The sequence below is a fragment of the Bombina bombina genome, chromosome 6, assembly GCF_027579735.1.
Source record: "Bombina bombina isolate aBomBom1 chromosome 6, aBomBom1.pri, whole genome shotgun sequence".
Taxonomy (NCBI): Eukaryota; Metazoa; Chordata; class Amphibia; order Anura; family Bombinatoridae; genus Bombina; species Bombina bombina.
In genome coordinates this window covers 261,903,993-261,925,610 of record NC_069504.1, presented here as the reverse complement: position 1 = coordinate 261,925,610, position 21,618 = coordinate 261,903,993, and the positions used below count along the sequence as shown (strand labels likewise).

Genomic DNA, 21,618 nt, shown 5'->3' with positions numbered 1-21,618 from the left:
CAGAAGTTTTCATACGATCCGGGCAGAATTGGACCTCCAGACAGGCAGAAGTCTTCATCGGATCTGGGCAGAAGAGGACCTCCAGACGGGCAGAAGTCTTCATCCAGGCGGCATCTTCTATCTTCATCCATCCGGAGCGGAGCAGGTCCATCTTTAAGCCATCCGACGCGGAGCATACTCTTCCATCCAACGACTAACACTAAATGACGGTACCTTTAAGTGACGTCATCCAAGATGGCGTCCCTTCAATTCCGATTGGCTGATAGAATTCTATCAGCCAATCGGAATTAAGGTAGAAAAAATCCTATTGGCTGATGCAATCAGCCAATAGGATTGAACTTCAATCCTATTGGCTGATGCAATCAGCCAATAGGATTGAACTTCAATCCTATTGGCTGATCCAATCAGCCAATAGGATTGAGCTCAATCCTATTGGCTGATTGGATCAGCCAATGGGATTTTTCTACCTTAATTCCGACTGGCTGATAGAATTCTATCAGCCAATCGGAATTGAAGGGACGCCATATTGGATGACGTCACTTAAAGGTACCGTCATTTAGTGTTAGTCATTGGATGGAAGAGGATGCTCCGTGTCGGATGGCTTAAAGATGGACCCGCTCCGCTCCGGATGGATGAAGATAGAAGATGCCGTCTGGATGAAGACTTCTGCCCGTCTGGAGGTCCTCTTCTGCCCGGATCGGATGAAGACTTCTGCCCCTCTGGAGGTCCACTTCTGCCCGGATCGGATGAAGACTTCTGGCTGTCTGGAGGACCACTTCTGCCCGGTTGGGTGAAGACGTCTCAAGGTAGTGTGATCTTCAAGGGGTTAGTGTTAGGTTTTATTAAGGGGGGATTGGGTGGGTTTTAGAGTAGGGTTGGGTGTGTGGGTGGTGGGTTGTAATGTTGGGGGGGGTATTGTATTTTTTTTACAGGTAAAAGAGCTGATTACTTTGGGGCAATGCCCCACAAAAGGCCCTTTTAAGGGCTATTTGTAATTTAGTGTAGGGTAGGGATTTTTTTTTATTTTGTGGGGGCCTTTTTAATTTTATTAGGGGGATTAGATTAGGTGTAATTAGTTTAAAATTCTTGTAATTATTTTATTATTTTCTGTAATTTAGTGGGGGGGGGTTTCGTACATTAGTTTATTTAATTTAATTGTATTTAATTGTAGTTATTTTAGGGAATTAATTTAATTATAGTGTAGTGTTAGGTGTAATTGTAACTTAGATAAGGTTTTATTTTACAGGTAAATGTGTATTTATTTTAACTAGGTAGCTATTAAATAGTTAATAACTATTTAATAACTATTGTACCTAGTTAAAATAAATACAAAGTTGCCTGTAAAATAAAAATAAACCCTGAGATAACTACAATGTAACTATTAGTTATATTGTAGCTAGCTTAGGGTTTATTTTATAGGTAAGTATTTAGTTTTAAATAGGAATAATTTATTTAATTGTAGTAATTTTATTTAGATTATTTTAATTTATATTTAAGCTAGGGGGTGTTAGGGTTAGACTTAGATTTAGGGGTTAATAATTTTAGTACAGTGGTGGCGACGTTGGGGCGGCAGATTAGGGGTTAATAAAATTTAACTAGTGTTTGCGAGGCGGGAGTGAGGCGGTTTAGGGGTTAATATATTTATTACAGTGGCGGCAATATCCGGTCGGCAGATTAGGGGTTAAAAAATGTATTTAAGTGTTTGCGATGTGCGGGGGGGCCTCGGTTTAGGGGTTAATAGATAGTTTATTGGTGTTAGTGTACTTTTTAACACTTTAGTTAAGAGTTTTATGTTACGGCGTTAGCACATAAAACTCTTAACTACTGACTTTTAAATGCGGTAGGAGTCTTGACAGGAGAGGGTGTACCGCTCACTTTTTCCAAGACTCGTAATACCGGCGTTATGCAAGTCCCATTGAAAAGATAGGATACGCAATTGACATAAGTGGATTTGCGGTATGCTCGAGTCGCAGAAAAAAAGTGAGCGGTACACCTGTACCTGTCAGACTAGTAATACAAGCGGGCGTTAAAAAGCAGCATTGGGACCTCTCAACGCTGCTTTTTAAGGCTAACGCAAGACTCGTAATCTAGGTGTATATGTTGTGTGTTTTCTGTACAAGGCGCTTTCTTATTTGCTGCTCTAATATTTCCAAAGATTGGGTGAATTTGCATTCAGTAAAACTGGACTTTAAAATAAATTACTGAAAAAAGAAAAATATAACTGTAACCACCTTGTCATATTCTAGGTATGCACAATTGCCTCTCATTTCTTAAACCTAATATTTACATGTTGCAGCTGGAATACATAGTGCAAAAATGTTTGCCTGTAGGGGCTACAAGAAGGCTGCGAACAGTGTTCTAAAGGATTTAAATGACCTTGCATTTAAATTTCAGAAGAACTGTTGTACTTTGTACAAAAGGTAAATTATCCTTCTCTTCTAGCATTGGTAGACAAAAAAAATCTTGTCACCAATTTTCTCTTATAGATTCAGTGGATTTTATTGTTGAGAAAATAATTTAATTTTTTCTACTTCTAATTGAATCTGGCACAAAATAAGGATAAATGCTTAAAACCAGCACAATGCAAAAAGCCAGGGAACTATAAATAAACCCACTGATTAACCAAGTCACATATTTGCTGCTCTTTGACATTTCCTAATTTGGGAAAATAGCTAAACATTGTGCAGCAAGTTGCAAACCTTCTAGGCTAAAAGTAGATGAGGTAATCGTTTACCTAAATGTTGTGTTTCTTTGTGTAAAGTAGACCCTTAGGGTATAGAAATGGGCAGTATATTTAGGAAGTAAATACCAGAAAGTCTCTTTTTTATTATTATTATTATTATTATTATTAATATTTTTTGTAACATGCCAGCACATTTCTCAGCTCTGTAAAGGCATACAAAAGATTGCAGACTCTGACAAAATAATTAATGGTCCCTACTCATTTAGACAGCTCACTATCTATGTGGACAATGTAGTTAAAGGGACAGAGAATACAATTATTAACAACGTTCCAATTTACTTTTATCGTCAAATTTGCTTTATTCTCTTGGTATCCTTTGTTGAAGGATCAACAATTCACTACTGGGATCTAATTGAACACATCAGGGGAGCCAATGACAACCGTCCAGTCATTTACATGCAGCCACCAATCAGCAGCTAGTTCCCATTAGTGCATTGCTGCTCCTGAGCTTACCTATGAATAATTTTTAACAACAGATACAAAAAGAAGGAAGCAAATTAGATAATAAAAGTAGATTAAAAAGTTTTTTTAAATGTCTAAATCATGAAATCATTTGTTTGGGTTTCATGTCCCTTTAAATAATGTTATTTGTCTTCCCTGTCTGCCTGATAAAATGTGTTCATTCCAAAACAGTATCTTGCATGCTTACATTAAGGTTGCCAACTGTCCGTTAATGACCTGGACAGTTCGGGTCTCCATTTGTGTGTCCGGGTTTGGAGCTGAGTCAGACCCGGACATGCACTGTCCGGGTTTGTTGGGAAACAGCCACAACCAAAAATCGGACATTGTGCATTTGCAACCTATTGCACATGACTACATAGTGTTTTTGTGTGTGTCTGTGTGTTTAAGTATCTTTGTGAGTGAGAGTGTGTGTGTTTATTGTTGTCTGTCTGTGTGAATCTGGGTGTATGAGTGTGTGTGAATGAGTGAGTGTATTTGTGTGTGCGTAAGAGTGTGTGTGTTTATTGTTGTCTGTGTGAATCTGGGTGTATGAGTGTGTGTGAATGAGTGAGTGTATTTGTGTGTGCGTGAAAGAGTGTGTGTGTGTGTGTGTGTGTGAAAGAGAATGTGTGTGTGTGAGGGCGCGTTGGTGTCTTTGTGTGTGTGAGAGAAAGTGTGTGTGTGTGAGAGAGAGACAGTATGTGTGTTAGTATGTTAGTGTGTGTGAGATAGAGAGTTTGTGAGAGTTTGAATAGATATGAGCGTTTGTGTTTATGTGCTATTATACATAGTGTGTATTCTGCAAAAAAACTTTTGCTGTACACAGCGCAAGAGTGTTTGGGTTTTGGCTTTAACTAGAGGTGACTACCTTAGCATACATCCTAAATTTCATATAAGGAAATACAGAGAAATGTTTTAATATAAAATATAGTCAGTAAGACCTAGTAATTTATTTATCCCTAAGCAATTAACAATCTCCAGAGGAATGTACCAGATGTGAGCTGCTTAACATCCGGTGACCTAACTTGCAAAAAACAGCAATCTAATTCTAGCATATGTGCTGGTAGTCATTATACTTATTTATATTGCTCGAAGGAAAAATACATTTGACCTTTTCTACTATGTATTAACAGACGGCTAGATTTAGAGTTCTGCGGCCAAAGGGGTGCGTTAGCTACGCGTGCTTTTTTTCTCCTGCACCTTTTAAACAACGCTGGTATTTAGAGTTCACAGAATGGCTGTGTTAGGCTCCAAAAAGGGAGCGTACAGGCATATTTACCGCCACTGCAACTCTCGATACCAGCGTTGCTTACGGACGCGGCCAGCTTCAAAAACGTGCTTGTGCACGATTCCCCCATAGAAAACAATGGGGCTGTTTGAGCTGAAAAAAAACCTAACACCTGCAAAAAAGCAGCGTTCAGCTCCTAACGCAGCCCCATTGTTTGCTATGGGGAAACACTTCCTAAGTCTGCACCTAACACCCTAACATGTACCCCGAGTCTAAACACCCCTAACCTTACACTTATTAACCCCTAATCTGCCGCCCCCGCTATCGCTGACCCCTGCATATTATTATTAACCCCTAATCTGCCGCTCCGTACACCACCGCCACCTACATTATAGCTATGTACCCCTAATCTGCTGCCCCTAACACCGCCGACCCCTATATTATATTTATTAACCCCTAATCTGCCCCCCTCAATGTCGCCTCCACCTGCCTACACTTATTAACCCCTAATCTGCCGAGCGGACCACACCGCTACTATAATAAAGTTATTAACCCCTAATCCGCCTCACTCCCGCCTCAATAACCCTATAATAAATAGTATTAACCCCTAATCTGCCCTCCCTAACATCGCCGACACCTAACTTCAATTATTAACCCCTAATCTGCCGACCGAAATCTCGCCGCTGCTGTAATAAATGGATTAACCCCTAAAGCTAAGTCTAACCCTAACACTAACACCCCCCTAAGTTAAATATAATTTAAATCTAACGAAATAAATTAACTCTTATTAAATAAATTATTCCTATTTAAAGCTAAATACTTACCTGTAAAATAAACCCTAATATAGCTACAATATTAATTATAATTATATTATAGCTATTTTAGGATTTATATTTATTTTACAGGCAACTTTGTATTTATTTTAACCAGGTACAATAGCTATTAAATAGTTAAGAACTATTTAATAGTTACCTAGTTAAAATAATTACAAAATTACCTGTAAAATAAATCCTAGCCTAAGTTACAATTAAACCTAACACTACACTATCAATAAATTAATTAAATAAAATACCTACAATTATCTACAATTAAACCTAACACTACACTATCAATAAATTTATTAAATACAATATCTACAAATAAATACAATGAAATAAACTAACTAAAGTACAAAAAATAAAAAAGAACTAAGTTACAAAAAATAAAAAAATATTTACAAACATTAGAAAAATATTACAACAATTTTAAACTAATTACACCTACTCTAAACCCCCTAATAAAATAACAAAGCCCCCCAAAATAAAAAAATGCCCTACCCTATTCTAAATTAAAAAAGTTCAAAGCTCTTTTACCTTACCAGCCCTGAACAGGGCCCTTTGCGGGGCATGCCCCAAAGAATTCAGCTCTTTTGCCTGTAAAAAAAACACATACAATACCCCCCCCCCAACATTACAACCCACCACCCACATACCCCTAATCTAACCCAAACCCCCTTAAATAAACCTAACACTAAGCCCCTGAAGATCTCCCTACCTTGTCTTCACCTCACCGGGTCCCGATCTGTCCAGAAGAGCCTCCGATGTCTTGATCCAAGCCCAAGCGGGGGGCTGAAGAGTGACGTCCATCCTCGGGCTGAAGTCTGGATCCAAGCGGCGGCTGAAGAAATCCATCATCGGGCTGAAGTCGGAAGTCCATCATCGGGATGAAGTCTTCTATCAAGCAGCATCTTCAATCTTCTTTCTTCCGGAGCGGAGCGGAGCCATCTTGTTCCCAGCCGACGCGGATCCATCCTCTTCTAACGACGCCTACTAGCCGAATGATGGTTCCTTTAAATGACGTCATCCAAGATGGCGTCCGTCGAATTCCGATTGGCTGATAGGATTCTATCAGCCAATCGGAATTAAGGTAGGAAAATTCTGATTGGCTGATGGAATCAGCCAATCAGATTGAGCTCGCATTCTATTGGCTGATCGGAACAGCCAATAGAATGCGAGCTCAATCTGATTGGCTGATCGGATCAGCCAATCGGATTGAACTTGAATCTGATTGGCTGATTCCATCAGCCAATCAGAATTTTCCTACCTTAATTCCGATTGGCTGAAAGAATCCTATCAGCCAATCGGAATTTGACGGACGCCATCTTGGATGACGTCATTTAAAGGAACCGTCATTCGGCTAGTAGGCGTCGTTCGAAGAGGATGGATCCGCGTCGGCTGGGAACAAGATGGCTCCGCTCCGCTCCGGAAGAAAGAAGATTGAAGATGCTGCTTGATAGAAGACTTCATCCCGATGATGGACTTCCGACTTCAGCCCGATGATGGATTTCTTCAGCCGCCGCTTGGATCCAGACTTCAGCCCGAGGATGGACGTCACTCTTCAGCCCCCCGCTTGGGCTTGGATCAACACTTCCGAGGCTTTTATCAAGACTTCCGAGGACGGATCGGTGAACCTGGCATGGTGAAGATAAGGTAGGAAGATCTTCAGGGGCTTAGTGTTAGGTTTATTTAAGGGGGGTTTGGGTTAGATTAGGGGTATGTGGATGGTGGGTTGTAATGTTGGGGGGGGTATTGTATGTGTTTTTTTTACAGGCAAAAGAGCTGAATTCTTTGGGGCATGCCCCGCAAAAGGGCCCTGTTCAGGGCTGGTAAGGTAAAAGAGCTTTGAACTTTTTTAATTTAGAATAGGGTAGGGCATTTTTTTATTTTGTTGGGCTTTGTTATTTTATTAGGGGTCTTAGAGTAGGTGTAATTAGTTTAAAATTGTTGTAATATTTTTCTAATGTTTGTAAATATTTTTTTATTTTTTGTAACTTAGTTCTTTTTTATTGTTTGTACTTTAGTTAGTTTATTTAAATGTATTTATTTGTAGGTATTGTATTTAATTAATTTATTGATAGTGTAGTGTTAGGTTTAATTGTAGGTAATTGTAGGTATTTTATTTAATTAATTTATTGATAGTGTAGTGTTAGGTTTAATTGTAACTTATGTTAGGATTTATTTTACAGGTAATTTTGTAATTATTTTAACTAGGTAACTATTAAATAGTTCTTAACTATTTAATAGCTATTGTACCTGGTTAAAATAAATACAAAGTTGCCTGTAAAATAAATATTAATCCTAAAATAGCTACAATATAATTATAATTTATATTGTAGCTATATTAGGGTTTATTTTACAGGTAAGTATTTAGATTTAAATAGGAATAATTTATTTAATAAGAGTTAATTTATTTCGTTAGAATAAAATTATATTTAATTTAGGGGGGTGTTAGGATTAGGGTTAGAATTAGCTTTAGGGGTTAAAAAATTTATTAGAGTAGCGGTGAGCTCCGATCGGCATATTAGGGGTTAATACTTGAAGTTAGGTGTCGGCGATGTTAGGGAGGGCAGATTAGGGGTTAATACTATTTATTATAGGGTTATTGAGGCGGGAGTGAGGCGGATTAGGGGTTAATAACTTTATTATAGTAGCGGTGCGGTCCGCTCGGCAGATTAGGGGTTAATAAGTGTAGGCAGGTGGAGGTGACGTTGAGGGGGGCAGATTAGGGGTTAATAAATATAATATAGGGGTCGGCGGTGTTAGGCGCAGCAGATTAGGGGTACATAGCTATAATGTAGGTGGCAGCGGTGTAGGGAGCGGCAGATTAGGGGTTAATAATAATATGCAGGGGTCAGCGATAGCGGGGGCGGCAGATTAGGGGTTAATAAATATAATATAGGGGTCAGCGGTGTTAGGGGCAGCAGATTAGGGGTTCATAGGGATAATGTAGGTGGCAGCGGTGTGCGGTCGGCAGATTAGGGGTTAAAAAATTTTAATAGAGTGGCGGCGATGTGGGGCGACCTCGGTTTAGGGGTACATAGGTATTTATGGGTGTTAGTGTACTTTAGAGCACAGTAGTTAAGAGTTTTATGAACCGGCGTTAGCCCAGAAAGCTCTTAACTCCTGTTTTTTTTCTGCGGCTGGAGTTTTGTCGTTAGATTTCTAATGCTCACTTCAGCCACGACTCTAAATACCGGCGTTAGAAAGATCCCATTGAAAAGATAGGATACGCAATTGACGTAAGGGGATCTGCGGTATGGAAAAGTCGCGGCTGGAAAGTGAGCGTTAGACCCTTTAATGACTGGCTCCAAATACCAGAGGGCGTTAAAAACCAGCGTTAGGAGCCTCTAACGCTGGTTTTGACGGCTACCGCCCAACTCTAAATCTAGCCGAGAGTTAACCACCAAGCATTCTCATAGAAAAAAACAATATAAAGTGCTTCAACCAAAGCTGAGCATTCTGGGTAGTGGGTAGTGAAATGCAACTGAGGCTGTAGGAGCTCTAAGCCAAAATAAATATTGCCTTCAGCAAGCCTAGTTTGCATCTTGCTACAGAGAATGCGGAGCTATGTGAGAAACACTGTAGAACAGTGTTTTTCAACCAGTGTGCCGTGAGAGATCCTCAGGTGTGCTGCGGCAGACTGACAACAGTGCATCATTTACAACCATGACATTGACATTCATTCACAGACAATCGTTATGATTGTTTGTGAATGATTGTCAATATGTCATGTATAATTTGTAGGAGGCATTGCATGACAGCACAGTACAGTGTGCGTGTGTATATATATATCCTGTATTAGGCTACAATGTGTGATTTTGTAAAAATTTGGGATGGTGGTGTGCCACAGGATTTTTTTAATGTAAAAAAGTGTGCCACGGCAAAAAAAAGGTTGCAAATCACTGCTCTAGAAAACAAAAGATATACTATTTATTTTAAAAATGAAAGGTGCATTGTAAATGAGTCATATAAAACCTATATTAAAAATTTGTTTAGGAGCATTTTTACTGTATACTTTTGCCACCCAGAGCATGTACAAGAGACGTAAATGCAACCTATAACCATTGCCGCACTAAGGCATTTTAATGTATTGTTCATTTTTAAAAACAAAACCATATTGAATAAATGCTTCCAACACTGGGCTCTTTGTCAGTCTGTTAGAAAAACTATTTGAACTGCTTTTTGCACAGGTAAAAGCTTGTTTTCAATACTGAAGCCATTCCAGCCCATCAGAATAATAACGTCACACACCAAAACCCTTTCAAGTACTTGGCACTCTCACTAGTAGTTTTGCAATATATCAGAAAACATAGAAAACATTATTCACGTAATATATTGATGTATCAATTTTGAGAACCTTACCCTTTTGAAAGTACAATGTTGGGGGGCTGTACATTTTACACATGCTTGGTGCACATTTAAAAAAAATATAATTGTAGGTTTTTTAAAAAAAATAATAATAATAAAATACAATTTTGCTCAGATTGGAATGTTCAGAAATACCTTATGATCATCAGAATGTCCTTCCATGATTGTACTCTAAAAAAAAATTAATCGTCTCAAAATAATAGGAAAATATTAATGCCGAACATAATCAGTTAAGTTTCTACAAGTATCACACAGATGTCAAACAAACACATAATAAAATAATCAGTAATAATTAATTTGTGCAAACATTTTTCAAGATGATCTGTAAGAAATCTTGTTTAAACAATTGGAAATACAGATTTTTTATTTTTTTTATTTTTACTGTATATGAAATTCATGAAGGCCTAATAATTTAGACAATCGTTTTGTGAAATGTTTTCCCATAGCTATGATCTAAGCCTGATTGCATTTAAAATATAGGTTTCATGACCCTATTTATTATGTCATTGCTACACTACTGCATTTTGTTTACTTATACATTTTGTCTGATATGATTGTACTCTGTCATTTAAGGTGGTATGCAGGATTATAATTACATTTATGGCCAGTGTTTTGAAATTACTATTGAATTGTCATGCTGCAAGTATCCAGCTGCATCAGAACTTCTACAGTTTTGGATGGATAATAAAGTTTCTCTAATTGAATACATGAAGCAAGTTCACATGGGTATGTACAACTTATGTATCTTGTGCTTAATTATTACAGCTTATTCTAAAGCAACAGACAGTTATTCTTCTGCAAAAAAATGTTTCTCATTTTGATTTAAAAATAAATAAATAGGTTGAATAACACAAGAACTACAGAACTTTAAATAGATTGGGCTCCATTTATGTTTGGATGATTATTTACAAGATATCTTTAACAATAAGTCAACAAACATATATTTTTACACTTCAGTCTACTAGGAGGAGGCAAAAATAACTCTACATACCAGAGCTTTAATCCTACTCACTTACCCAGTCCCTCAGCCAAATTTTTGACTCCATGATGGAGCGAGGTGAATTCTGAAGTGCTTATCTACAAGATATTGAAGGAGTTTGAGACCTCGTACCTCATCAGGGAACTCACAAACAGGACAGGAGTTTTCAGCTATTCAGTGAAAATCTTCCTTTTCGAAGATGTCACATGCCTCACAGTTGTAATGTGGATTTATCTGCCAATCCCCTGGTCCAGTGAAGCCTCAAACACTGATAAAAGAGGCTTGGTTGCAGGAGCGGTACATGCAGCTGTGGGCCAAGATTCATCAAGCTCTGGAGATCCCTTGGACTGTTATTTACAAACAGTTCTAAAGCATTTGAACTTAGTTTGCGCATACAGCTGATCCTAAAATACCAAGAACAGCTGCTGAACAACAATCTGAGAGAATCATCTAGAGCAGAGCTTTCCAAACTTTTCCTGTCGGTGACACACTTTTTAGACCTACATCATTTTGCGACACAGTAATTCAGTTGTACTGGCAAACAGGAGGTTAAACTAACTTGTTTTAAGAGATACGGACACATACATAAATGAAATAATAACAAAATGTATTTACAAGTAACAGTATGTATGTGCAAGAATCAAAAAAATGTTTAATACCACCAATAGCTACTTACTATTTTAATGGGATTTATGAGGTTGATGGGATGAACACAGTTTCTGAATATTTGGTGGAATATTAGACACTCGCATTTTTAAGCTTCCCCTTCTTATGCATATATCAAGAGCAGGAACAGCAATGCACTACTGGGAGCTAGCTGCAAAAAAACCAACACATTGACTTCTGACTTCAGCTCAGCGAGTCCGACTGACCACTGACCACACTACAAATACACTGCTGTCCCACTCACTGACTACACATGCAGTCACGAGCCAATTAAGGAGACTACACGTGCAGTCTGGAGCCAATGTGCCGCCAAAGCCGCCAATGGGAATAGTTTCAGTTCCCACTGAGCTACGCCAATAGGTTAAGATGATCTGTGACCCCCTAGGTATCAATCACGTGTCAACCATGTCATATGCGTAGCAAGCGGAAAGTCGTAAACCAAAAAAAAACATTTAAAAAATAAAAAAAAATTAAAAAAATTGTGCTGAAGCAGGGACACACCTACACACTGCTGCCGACACACTAATGTGTCACGACACACAATTTGGAAAGCACTGATCTAGAGCTTGCATGCCTGGAGAGAGCAACTGCTTCACTTATTATTAGTGAATCTAGAAACTCCTCTATATCTAGACCATGTGCAGAGATGGGGATCTGGATGTATTCCTGTGCAGCTTTGAAAAGACTTGCAGACAGTACCAGCTGCTAAGGGACCAGTGGGCAAAGTATCTTACCCCTGGTCTGAAAAGCCCCTGCACTGTAGACGTTTGCAGAACTGCCTCCAGAGTTTGATCAGGACTATGATGCAATTAAGGCTGCGCTGCAGAGGAAGTATTATCTCACTTCTGAGGTTTACAGGAAAAAAATCCGGACTCTGTGGAGGGGTACATCAGAAAGCTACAGTAGTTGTGAGAAACCTGAAAACAAAAATTTTCAGCAGTGGATCCGAGGGCTAGAGGTTACCACCATGGAGGATCTTTAGGATCTGATGGTCAACAGTTAATGCAGCTGTGCCCAGCAAAAGTGTAGGAGTTGGTGCTGGATCGGAAGCCCAAAACAGCATTGAAAGAAGGGGATTTGGCAGATTTCTATACAGCTAACTGATCACCAGTGAATAGGACAAAAGCCTTTGCTGAGGGGGCATCCAACTGGATGGGTGTTACTGCACAACCCCACCCCCCATCACCAAGCCTGTTGTGCCATCTGTTGCTTCAGCTTCCTCAGGGAGAGGGGATGCTTGTATCACTTCTAGGGGCAGGGAGATACCCGCAGGTGTTTTGTTTCCAGCAGAGTGGGGCACATCAGCTACTTGCCTAGAGAAAATTAAATTGGCATAATCTGCTGGAGGAAGTCATCCCTCAGAATTACCAGCTTCTATGTTGTTTGTCAACTGGTCAGATGCAAACAACAATGAAAATCTGCAACCTGTCACTGTGGGGCACAAGGTAACACTGGGACTCAGGGACACTGGGGCAGTTGTGACTTGTGCGACCAGAGCTGGTAAGCTCTAAGGCTATTATCCCTGGCAGGACTATAGTAGTTAAAGTATTTGTGGACATACAACCTGCAGTGTCTATGGCATGTGTATATCTTGATTGGGGAGCAGGGATAGGTCTAAGAAATGTGGGGGTATCTGACAATATTCCTACTTATGTATTACTGGGTACTTATCTGGGCAGGTTATTATCACTGTATGTGCCTGACAATGATACTTGTATTCTAGTTACATTAGATATTGGCCCTGATTTGCAAAGTTTTTTTTTTTTTTTTTTTTTTTAAAAGCTCAGAGACATGCTAAACCGGGATAGAGGACAGAATGCATGTGTGAAAAATGCTGTGCCTAAGATGTGAAAATTTGAGACAAATGACAGCAAAAGAATCAGTTGTTGCCAGAACTAGTGGGGTCCTCAATACTGAGTGAAAATGTAAGGGGAGAAAATGAAAGGGAAACAGGGCAGATGGATAATGAGTGCCAGTCTGTGCCAGGACCAGTAGAGTCCCCTGTAGAGGGTGTAAAGTGACAGAATAACTGGTAGAAGGGGCAGAAGGAAGCTATGTGCCTGTCTGTACCAGAGTAAGGGTGTGAAGGAGCAAACTGACTGTGAGTAAAGGCAGAGGGAGAGTGTGGACCAACAAAAAAATATGAGCTATGTGAATGTGCACCCACTGAAATAGGGCCTGCACATAAACAAATAGCCACTAGGAGGCGCTCTCAAGTGTAATATACATACAATACATAAAAGTCCATACAAGAAAAAATGTATTCAAATCCCCAGGAAAAACTGTATGAACTCCCAGGCAGCTCTTTGTTGAAAGGTGGTCAGCTTCCTGAAGTGATAATATCTGTAAAATTAAAAAGCGCCAAATGGTGAAGTACAGTCTCCACTCAGGGAAGAAGAATCAAATAAGTTCAACTCAAAAATGGAGAGCACCTATCTGGTGCATATGAAGCACGCTGGAACTTTGTAGTTGTCCAGCTAACTGTATGCAGTGAATCAAGGGTGTCCAAACAGGGATTGTGGTGTAGCTTCCTATAATGAGGAAAGAGAAAACCACATGGCCCAGCACAGCAAAATAACATTGTTGTGACATAGAAAAGGAAAGACTTACAAAAATATTGCACCTCTAGGTGGCAATATATGCAGGCTGAGACTTCACAGTCGCCCAGCTGAAGAAACAGCCCTTGTTTTTGGCTGAGAAACGCATCGCTGTTGTTTTTAATAAATATATTTTTTTATACACTTGCTTTTGCTTTTTGGAACTTGGGACCGCTGGAATGAATCCTGTCATTTGCCTGGGGGTACAGTCAGTTGGGCGACTGTGAAGTCTCCGCTTGCCTATATTGCACCTAGAGGTGCAATATTTTTGTAAGTCTTTCCTTTTCTATATCACAACAATTTTTTTTGCTTTGCTGGGCCATGTGGTTTTCTGTTTCCTCATTATAGGAAGCTAGAGCTCTAATTGCGCTAGAAGTAAACATTTTGCATGTGTCGGGTTACGCTCATATTATAAATTGAAAGTAAAAAGTTTGCGCTCTCGTGCTAACGCAACGAGCGCAAACAGCTTACTTCTAGTGCAATTAGAATATTGCGCCCGCGATAACCAATCCCCCCATAGAAGTCAATGGGATAAAAGGAAAAAAAAATCCTAACCCCCTACTCATGTGCTAACCCAAACTCATTCTTATATGCGCTAATCCGATCACATATTCACATATGCACTAACCCAATCGCATGTTCTCAAGTGTGCTACCTCGACTTGAAAATATGAATATTTCACATTCTAATGTTCATCACATAGAAGAATATGTTCTATTTATTCATAAATACATATTTCTACATATATCTGAGCTTGCTAATTCCCTCAAACCTCTCCTCTCAGCTGATTTTCTTCATTACAAATTCATCTTGAACTCCTACTATTCTGCCCTTAGTCTCTATAAGCAACATTACTTCTCTACTCTTATCTCTAATCTTTCTTCAAACCCAAAACGTATATTCTCCACTTTCAATACTCTTCTCCGCCCACCCCCACCTCCTAATACAACTTCTCTGTCAGCTCAAGACTTTGCTAGCCACTTCAATAACAAAATTGACTCCATCAGAAACTAAATCAGCTCTCAACATAATTCCATTCTCTCACCCCTCAAACGCTCGCAACCAACCACAACCCACATAGCCATAAACTTAGCTCTTTCTCCCCCGTTACTAAGGAAGAAGTTTCGGCACTTATACTGCGCTCTCACTTCACTACCTGTCCCCTTGACCCTATCCCCTCACAGCTACTTCCCTCCCTCTCTTCTACCCTTACCCCTATACTCACACACATTTTCAACCTCTCCCTCAGCACCGGTATATTTCCCTCATCTCTGAAACATGCACTGGTCACACCTATCCTCAAAAAACCTTCCCTTGATCCAACTTTCCCAACCAACTACCGCGCTATTTTCCTCCTCCCTCTTGCCTCAAAGCTTCTTGAAAAACTAGTATATGCACGCCTATCCCATTTCCTTACATTAAACTCCCTCCTTGACCCACTGCAATCTGGATTTCGCCCCATCACTCCACAGAGACAGCAATCATAAGGTTACCAATGACCTACTTACAGCAAAATAAAAAGGCCACTTCTCTCTTCTTATCCTCCTTGATCTGTCCGCAACCTTTGATACTGTTGACCACCCTCTTTTGCTCCAAGCCCTCCAATTCTTCGGCATCTGTGACACAGCCCTCTTGTGGTTCTCTTCCTACCTGTCAAAACGTGCCTTTAGTGTAGCCTTCTCTGGGTCCTCCTCTGCCCCGTCACCACTTTCTGTCGGGGTACCGCAAGGCTCTGTCCTCAGTCCCCTTCTCTTCTCAATCTACATGTCATCATTAGGTTCCCTAATAAAGTATCACAGTTTCCAATATCATTTGTATGCCGACAACACCCAAATCTACTTCTCTGCACCAGACCTATCTCCTTCCTTGCTAACCCGTGTCACTAACTGTCTTTCTCACATCTCTTCCTGGATGTCCTCTCACTACCTCAAGCTAAATCTCTCCAAAATTGAGCTCCTCATTTTCCCCCCTTCCAAAATCTCCACCCCCAATCTCTATATAACTGTCGACAACTCCATCATTACCCCTACCCCGCATGCCCGATGTCTCAGGGTCATATTTGACTCAGATCTTTCATTCACTCCTCACATTCAATCCTTGGCTAAAGCCTGCCACTTCCACCTTAAAACATCTCTAAAATTAGACATTTCCTTACACAAGACACAACACAAGATTTTAATCCACTCTCTCATCCTTTCCCGCCTCGATAATTGCAACTCTTTCCTCTCTGGTCTCCCCAGCTGCTGCCTAGCTCCTTTACAATCCATAATGAATGCCTCTGCCAGGCTCATCTTCCTTACACGTCGCTCTTCATCTGCTGCACCTCTCTGCCAATCCCTTCACTGGCTTTATCTTTTCTCTAGGATTAAACACAAAATTCTCACTGTGACAAAAATTGTGTGCCTGAAATTATGGGAGGGGAAATGGTGGAAGAAAGATGGGGAGAGTGGAAAAGGGAGAGAGAGAAGGGAGAGGGTTGGAAAGAGAGGAAGAGAGTGGAGGAGAGAGGAAGAGAGTGGAGGAGAGTGGGGGAGAGAGTGAGAGGGAGAGTGGGGGGGGAGAGAGAGAGGAGGAGAGTGGGGAGAGGAGGAGAGTGGGGAGAGGAGGAGAGTGGGGAGAGAGAGAGGAGGAGAGTGGGGGAGACAGAGAAGAGGAGAGTGAGAGAGAAGAGGAGAGTGAGGGAGAGAGAGAGAGAGAGAGAGAGAGAGGAGAGGGGGGAGAGAGAAGAGGAAAGTGTAGGGGGGGAGAGAGCGAGAGAGGAGGAGGAGAGTGGGAGAGACATTTCAGATAGAGCAATTTTGCAATGTACTTATTTTATTTTGTTCTTTTGGTATCTTTTAATGAAAAGGATACATAGGAAGGCTCAGGAGCTGCTGATTGGTGCCTGTACATATACACCTTATTTTACTGGCTCACCCAATGCATCCAGCTAGCTCTTGCTGCCTCTTCAACAAACGATACCAAGCGAATGAGCAATTAGAAAATAGAAGTGAATTAAAATAATTTAAAATTGTATTCTCTATCTTAATCATGAAAGAAAAATGTTTCATGTCAGTTTAAACTTATTCTTACCAAAGAAAAGGACTGGACATTTTAAAGACTGCAAGCTATGTAATATTTTGCATTGTAGCTGCAAATACATTTGTAAGAATTATATGTGTAGGTGTGTCTGTGTAAGAGTATGTCTAAGTGTCTTTTGTGTGTGTGTTTGTGTCAGAGTGTCTTAGATTGTGTTGCTGAGATTATGGGAGGGGGAGGGTGGGGGAGAGAGAGAGAGGGGGGAGAGGGTGGGAGAGAGAGAGAGAGAGGGTGGGAGAGAGAGAGAGGGTGGGAGAGAGAGAGAGGGTGGGAGAGAGAGAGGGTGGGAGAGAGAGAGGGAGAGAGAGAGAGAGAGGGGAGAGAGCAGGGGGGAGAGAGAGGGGGGGGGGAGGGGGGAGAGAGAGAGCGGGGGGAGAGAGAAAAGGACTGGACATTTTAAAGACTGCAAGCTATGTAATATTTTGCATTGTAGCTGCAAATACATTGGTAAGAATAATATGTGTGGGTGTGTCTGTGTAAGAGTATGTCTAAGTGTCTTTTGTGTGTGTGTCAGAGTGTCTTAGATTGTGTGGCTGAGATTATGGGAGGGGGGAGGGGGGGAGAGAGAGAGGGGGGGGGAGGGTGGGAGAGAGAGAGGGTGGGAGAGAGAGAGAGAGGGTGGAAGAGAGAGAGAAGGTGGGAGAGAGAGAGGGTGGGAGAGAGAGAGAGGGTGGGAGAGAGAGGGAGGGTGGGAGAGAGAGAGAGAGGGTGGGAGAGAGAGATGGTGGGAGAGAGAGAGGGAGAGAGAGGAGGAGAGAGAGGAGGAGAGTGGGGGAGAGAGAGGAGGAGAGTGGGGGAGGAAGAGAGAGAGAGAGAGGAGGAGAGTGGGGGGCGAGGAAGAGAGAGAGAGAGGAGGAGAGTGGGGGGAGAGAGGAGGAGAGTGGGGGGGAGAGAGAGGAGGAGAGTGAGGGAGAGAGAGGAGAAAAGTTGGGGCAGAGGAGGAGAGTGGGGGAGAGAGAGTGCAGGAGAGTGGGAGACAGGGACAGGAGGAGAGTGGGAGAGAGGAGGAGAGTGAGGGAAAGAGAGAGGAGGAGAGTGTGGGGGGGAAAGAGAGAGGAGGAGAGTGTGGGGGAGAGAGAGAGGAGGAGAGTGGGAGAGAGAGGAGGAGAGTGGGGGAGAGATTTGGAGAGTGGGGGAGAGAGAGATAGATAGGAGGAGAGTGGGGGAGATAGAGATAGGAGGAGAGTGGGGAGAGATATGAGAGTTGGAGAGAGAGGAGGAAAGTGAGGGAGAGAGAGAGAAGGAGGAGGAGAGTGGGGGAGAGAGAGGAGGAGGAGAGTGGGGGACAGAGACAGGAGGAGAGTGGGGGACAGAGACAGGAGGAGGGTGGGGGACAGAGAGGAGCAGAGTGGGGGGGAGAGAGAAATAGGAGAGTGGGGGGGGCAGAGGAGCAGAGTGGGGGACAGAGAGCAGGAGAGTGGGAGACAGAGAGAGGGGGAGAGTGGGAGACAGAGAGAGGAGAAGAATGGGGGAGAGAGAGAGGAGAAGAGTGGGCAAGAGAGAAAGAGGAGAAGAGTGGGGGAGAGAGAAAGAGGAGAAGAGTGGGGGAGAGAGAAAGAGGAGAAGAGTGGGGGAGAGAAAAAGAGGAGAAGAGAGGGGGAGAGAGAAAGAGGAGGAGAGTGGGAGAGAGAGAGAGGAGGAGAGTGGGGGAGAGAGAGAGAGAGAGAGAGATAGGAGGAGAGTGGGGGAGAGAGAGGGGAGGAGAGTGGTAGAGAGAGGAGGAGAGTGGGGGGGGAGAGAGAGAGAGAGAGAGAGATTGGAGGAGAGTGGAGGGGAGAGAGAGAGAGGGAGGAGAGTGGGGGGGAGAGAGATAGGAGGAAGAGAGGGGTGGGAGAGAGAGAGAGGAGAGTGGGGGAGAGAGAGGGTGTGGTGGGAGAGAGAGAGTATGACTATGAGAGATATGATTTGCTGTTCCATTAGTTTCTGTTACTGCACATAAAATATATCTGGATATTTTATTTAAACAAAAAAAGTGTGTTTTCATTTCTGATAAAATGTTTTTAATTTTAAATAAAATTCTAAAAATAAGCCCAACAAAATCTTTAGCACAAGGCCCACAAAGGCCTTAATCTGGCACTGTTTATAGCAGTTATTTCCACCTATCCAGATTGCACAAAATACCCCCAATCATATGCAAAGCTATGACAATGTTCTATGAAGATAACTCTGTGTATATCATTAGGGTGAGCACATCTATTTATTTGCAATGGTCAGTCCAAAAATTATGGATTTATGTCATTGAGGTGTTAAAATTATTTTTTTCTTAAATGTGAATTATTTTGTGTCCAACAGGAATAAAGGGTCAAGTGTTAGATACATCTGGTAACCCAATCTCCAATGCAATAGTAGAAGTAAAAGGAAGGAGACACATCGTTCCATACAAAACCAATAAATATGGAGAGTATTTTCTACTCCTGCTGCCTGGATCATACACATTAAATGTAAGTACTAACTCTGTGTACAGTCTCCGGGTACAGAAGCAGATACGCTGTGCCGCTCCTGATTAACATAGTAAAACTGTTTTATTAATCTATAGGTAAATATGTGAATTTTCCATTGAAAAATACATCTAAGTTTTCTTACATATCATATTTCATGCATTATAAAATCACTTAAATGAATGATAGAAAATGTAACAGCTGTATGTCTGTCTATGGAGGGCTTGTGCTCTGGAACACTGTGTACACCTTGTAGTGAGCATGACCTGATTTCCTTTGACAGGTAAAAGAGAGGTGAGATAATACTAAACATACTCCCCTAGATTATGAGTTTTGTTGGTAATGCTGTGCGGTGCTAACGCACAGTTTTCCCTCACAGCTCACCACAGACATCGCTGGTATTACAGGTTTTTAGAAACCCGGTGTTAGCCGCAAAAAAGTGAGCGTAGAGCAAAATTTAGCTGCACATCTCACCTCAATACCAGCGCTGCTTACGGTAGCGGTGAGCTTGCAAATCGTGCTTGTGCACGATTTCCCCATAGGAATCAATGGGCAAGAGCTGGCTGAGAAAAAACCTAACACCTGCAAAAAAGCAGCGTAAAGCTCCTAAAGCAGCCCCATTGATTCCTATGGGGAAAATACATTTATGTCTACACCTATCACCCTAACATGAACCCTGAGTCTAAACACCCCTAATCTTACACTTATTAACCCCTAATCTGCTGCCCCCAACATCGCCGACACCTACATTATATTATTAACCCCTAATCTGCCGCTCCGGACACCGCCACCACCTACATTATACTTATGAACCCCTAATCTGCTGCCCCCAACATCGCCGAACCCTACATTATATTTATTAACCCCTAATCTGCCACCCCCAATGTCGCCGCAACCTACCTACACTTATTAACCCCTAATCTTCCACCCCCAAAGGCGCCGCCACTATATTAAAGTTATTACCCCTAAATCTAAGTCTTTAAAACTAAATACGTACCTATAAAATAAACCCTAAGCTAGCTACAATATAACTAATAGTTACATTGTAGCTAACTTAGGATTTATTTTTATTTTACAGGCAAATTTGTATTTATTTTAACTAGGTAAAATAGTTATTAAATAGTTATTAACTATTTAATAACTACCTAGTTAAAATAAACTCAAATTTACCTGTATAATAAATCCTAACCTAAGTTACAATTACATCTAACACTACACTATAATTAAATAAATTACCTAAACTAAATGCAATTAAATACAATAAAAAAAAAGATTATCTAAAGTACGAAAAAAACAAACACTAAATTACAGAAAATAATAAAATAATTTTTTAAACTAATTACACCTAATCTAATCCCCCTAATAAAATAAAAAAGCCCCCCAAAATAAGAAAAGCCCTACCCTATACTAAATTACAAATAGCCCTTAAAAGGGCCTTTTGCGGGGCATTGCCTCAAAGTAATCAACTCTATTACTTGTAAAAAAAAAGTACAATACCCCCCAACATTAAAACCCACCACCCACACACCCAACCCAACTCTAAAACCCACCCAATACCCCTTTAATAAAACCTAACACTAACCCCTTGAAGATCACCCTACCTTGAGAAGTCTTCACCCAGCCGGACCGAAGTCCTCAAAGAAGCCGGGCGAAGTTGTCCTCCAGACGGGCAGAAGTCTTCATCAAAGCCGGCCAGAAGAGATCCAATCAGCCAATAGAATGCCAGCTCAATCCTATTGGCTGATTGTATCAGCCAATAGGATTTTTTCTACCTTAATTTCGATTGGCTGATAGAATTCTATCTGCCAATCGGAATTCAAGGGATGCCATCTTGGATGATGTCATTTAAAGGAACCTTCATTCTTCAGTTGGACTTCGTTTGAAGAGGATGCTCCGCGTCGGATAACTTGAAGATGGACCCGCTCCACGCCGGATGGATGAAGATAGAAGATGCCATCTGGAGGACCACTTCTGGCCGGCTTCGATGAAGACTTCTGCCCGTCTGGAGGACCACTTCGTTGAGGACTTCGGCCCGGCTTGGGGAAGACTTCTCAAGGTAGGGTGATCTTCAAGGAATTAGTGTTAGGTTTTATTAAGGGGGTATTGGGTGGGTTTTAGAGTAGGGTTGGGTGTATGGGTGGTGGGTTTTAATGTTGGGGGATGGTGGTATTGTACTTTTTTTTACAGGTAATAGAGCTGATTACTTTGGGGAAATGCTCCGCAAAAGGCCCTTTTAAGGGCTATTTGTAATTTAGTATAGTT

At 41.3% G+C, this 21,618-nt stretch overlaps 1 protein-coding gene across 2 annotated transcripts in view; it reads left to right on the top strand.

The window, feature by feature from the left end:
* The window catches only part of LOC128662831 (carboxypeptidase M), a 281,631-nt gene that overhangs the window by 246,389 nt on the left and 13,624 nt on the right, over positions 1-21,618 (top strand). For both annotated transcript variants that reach the window (XM_053716817.1, XM_053716816.1), the window contains exons 7-8: positions 10,172-10,324; positions 19,211-19,359. In XM_053716817.1, the coding sequence (XP_053572792.1) occupies positions 10,172-10,324; positions 19,211-19,359 (302 nt within the window). The remainder of the gene's footprint in view (positions 1-10,171; positions 10,325-19,210; positions 19,360-21,618) is intronic.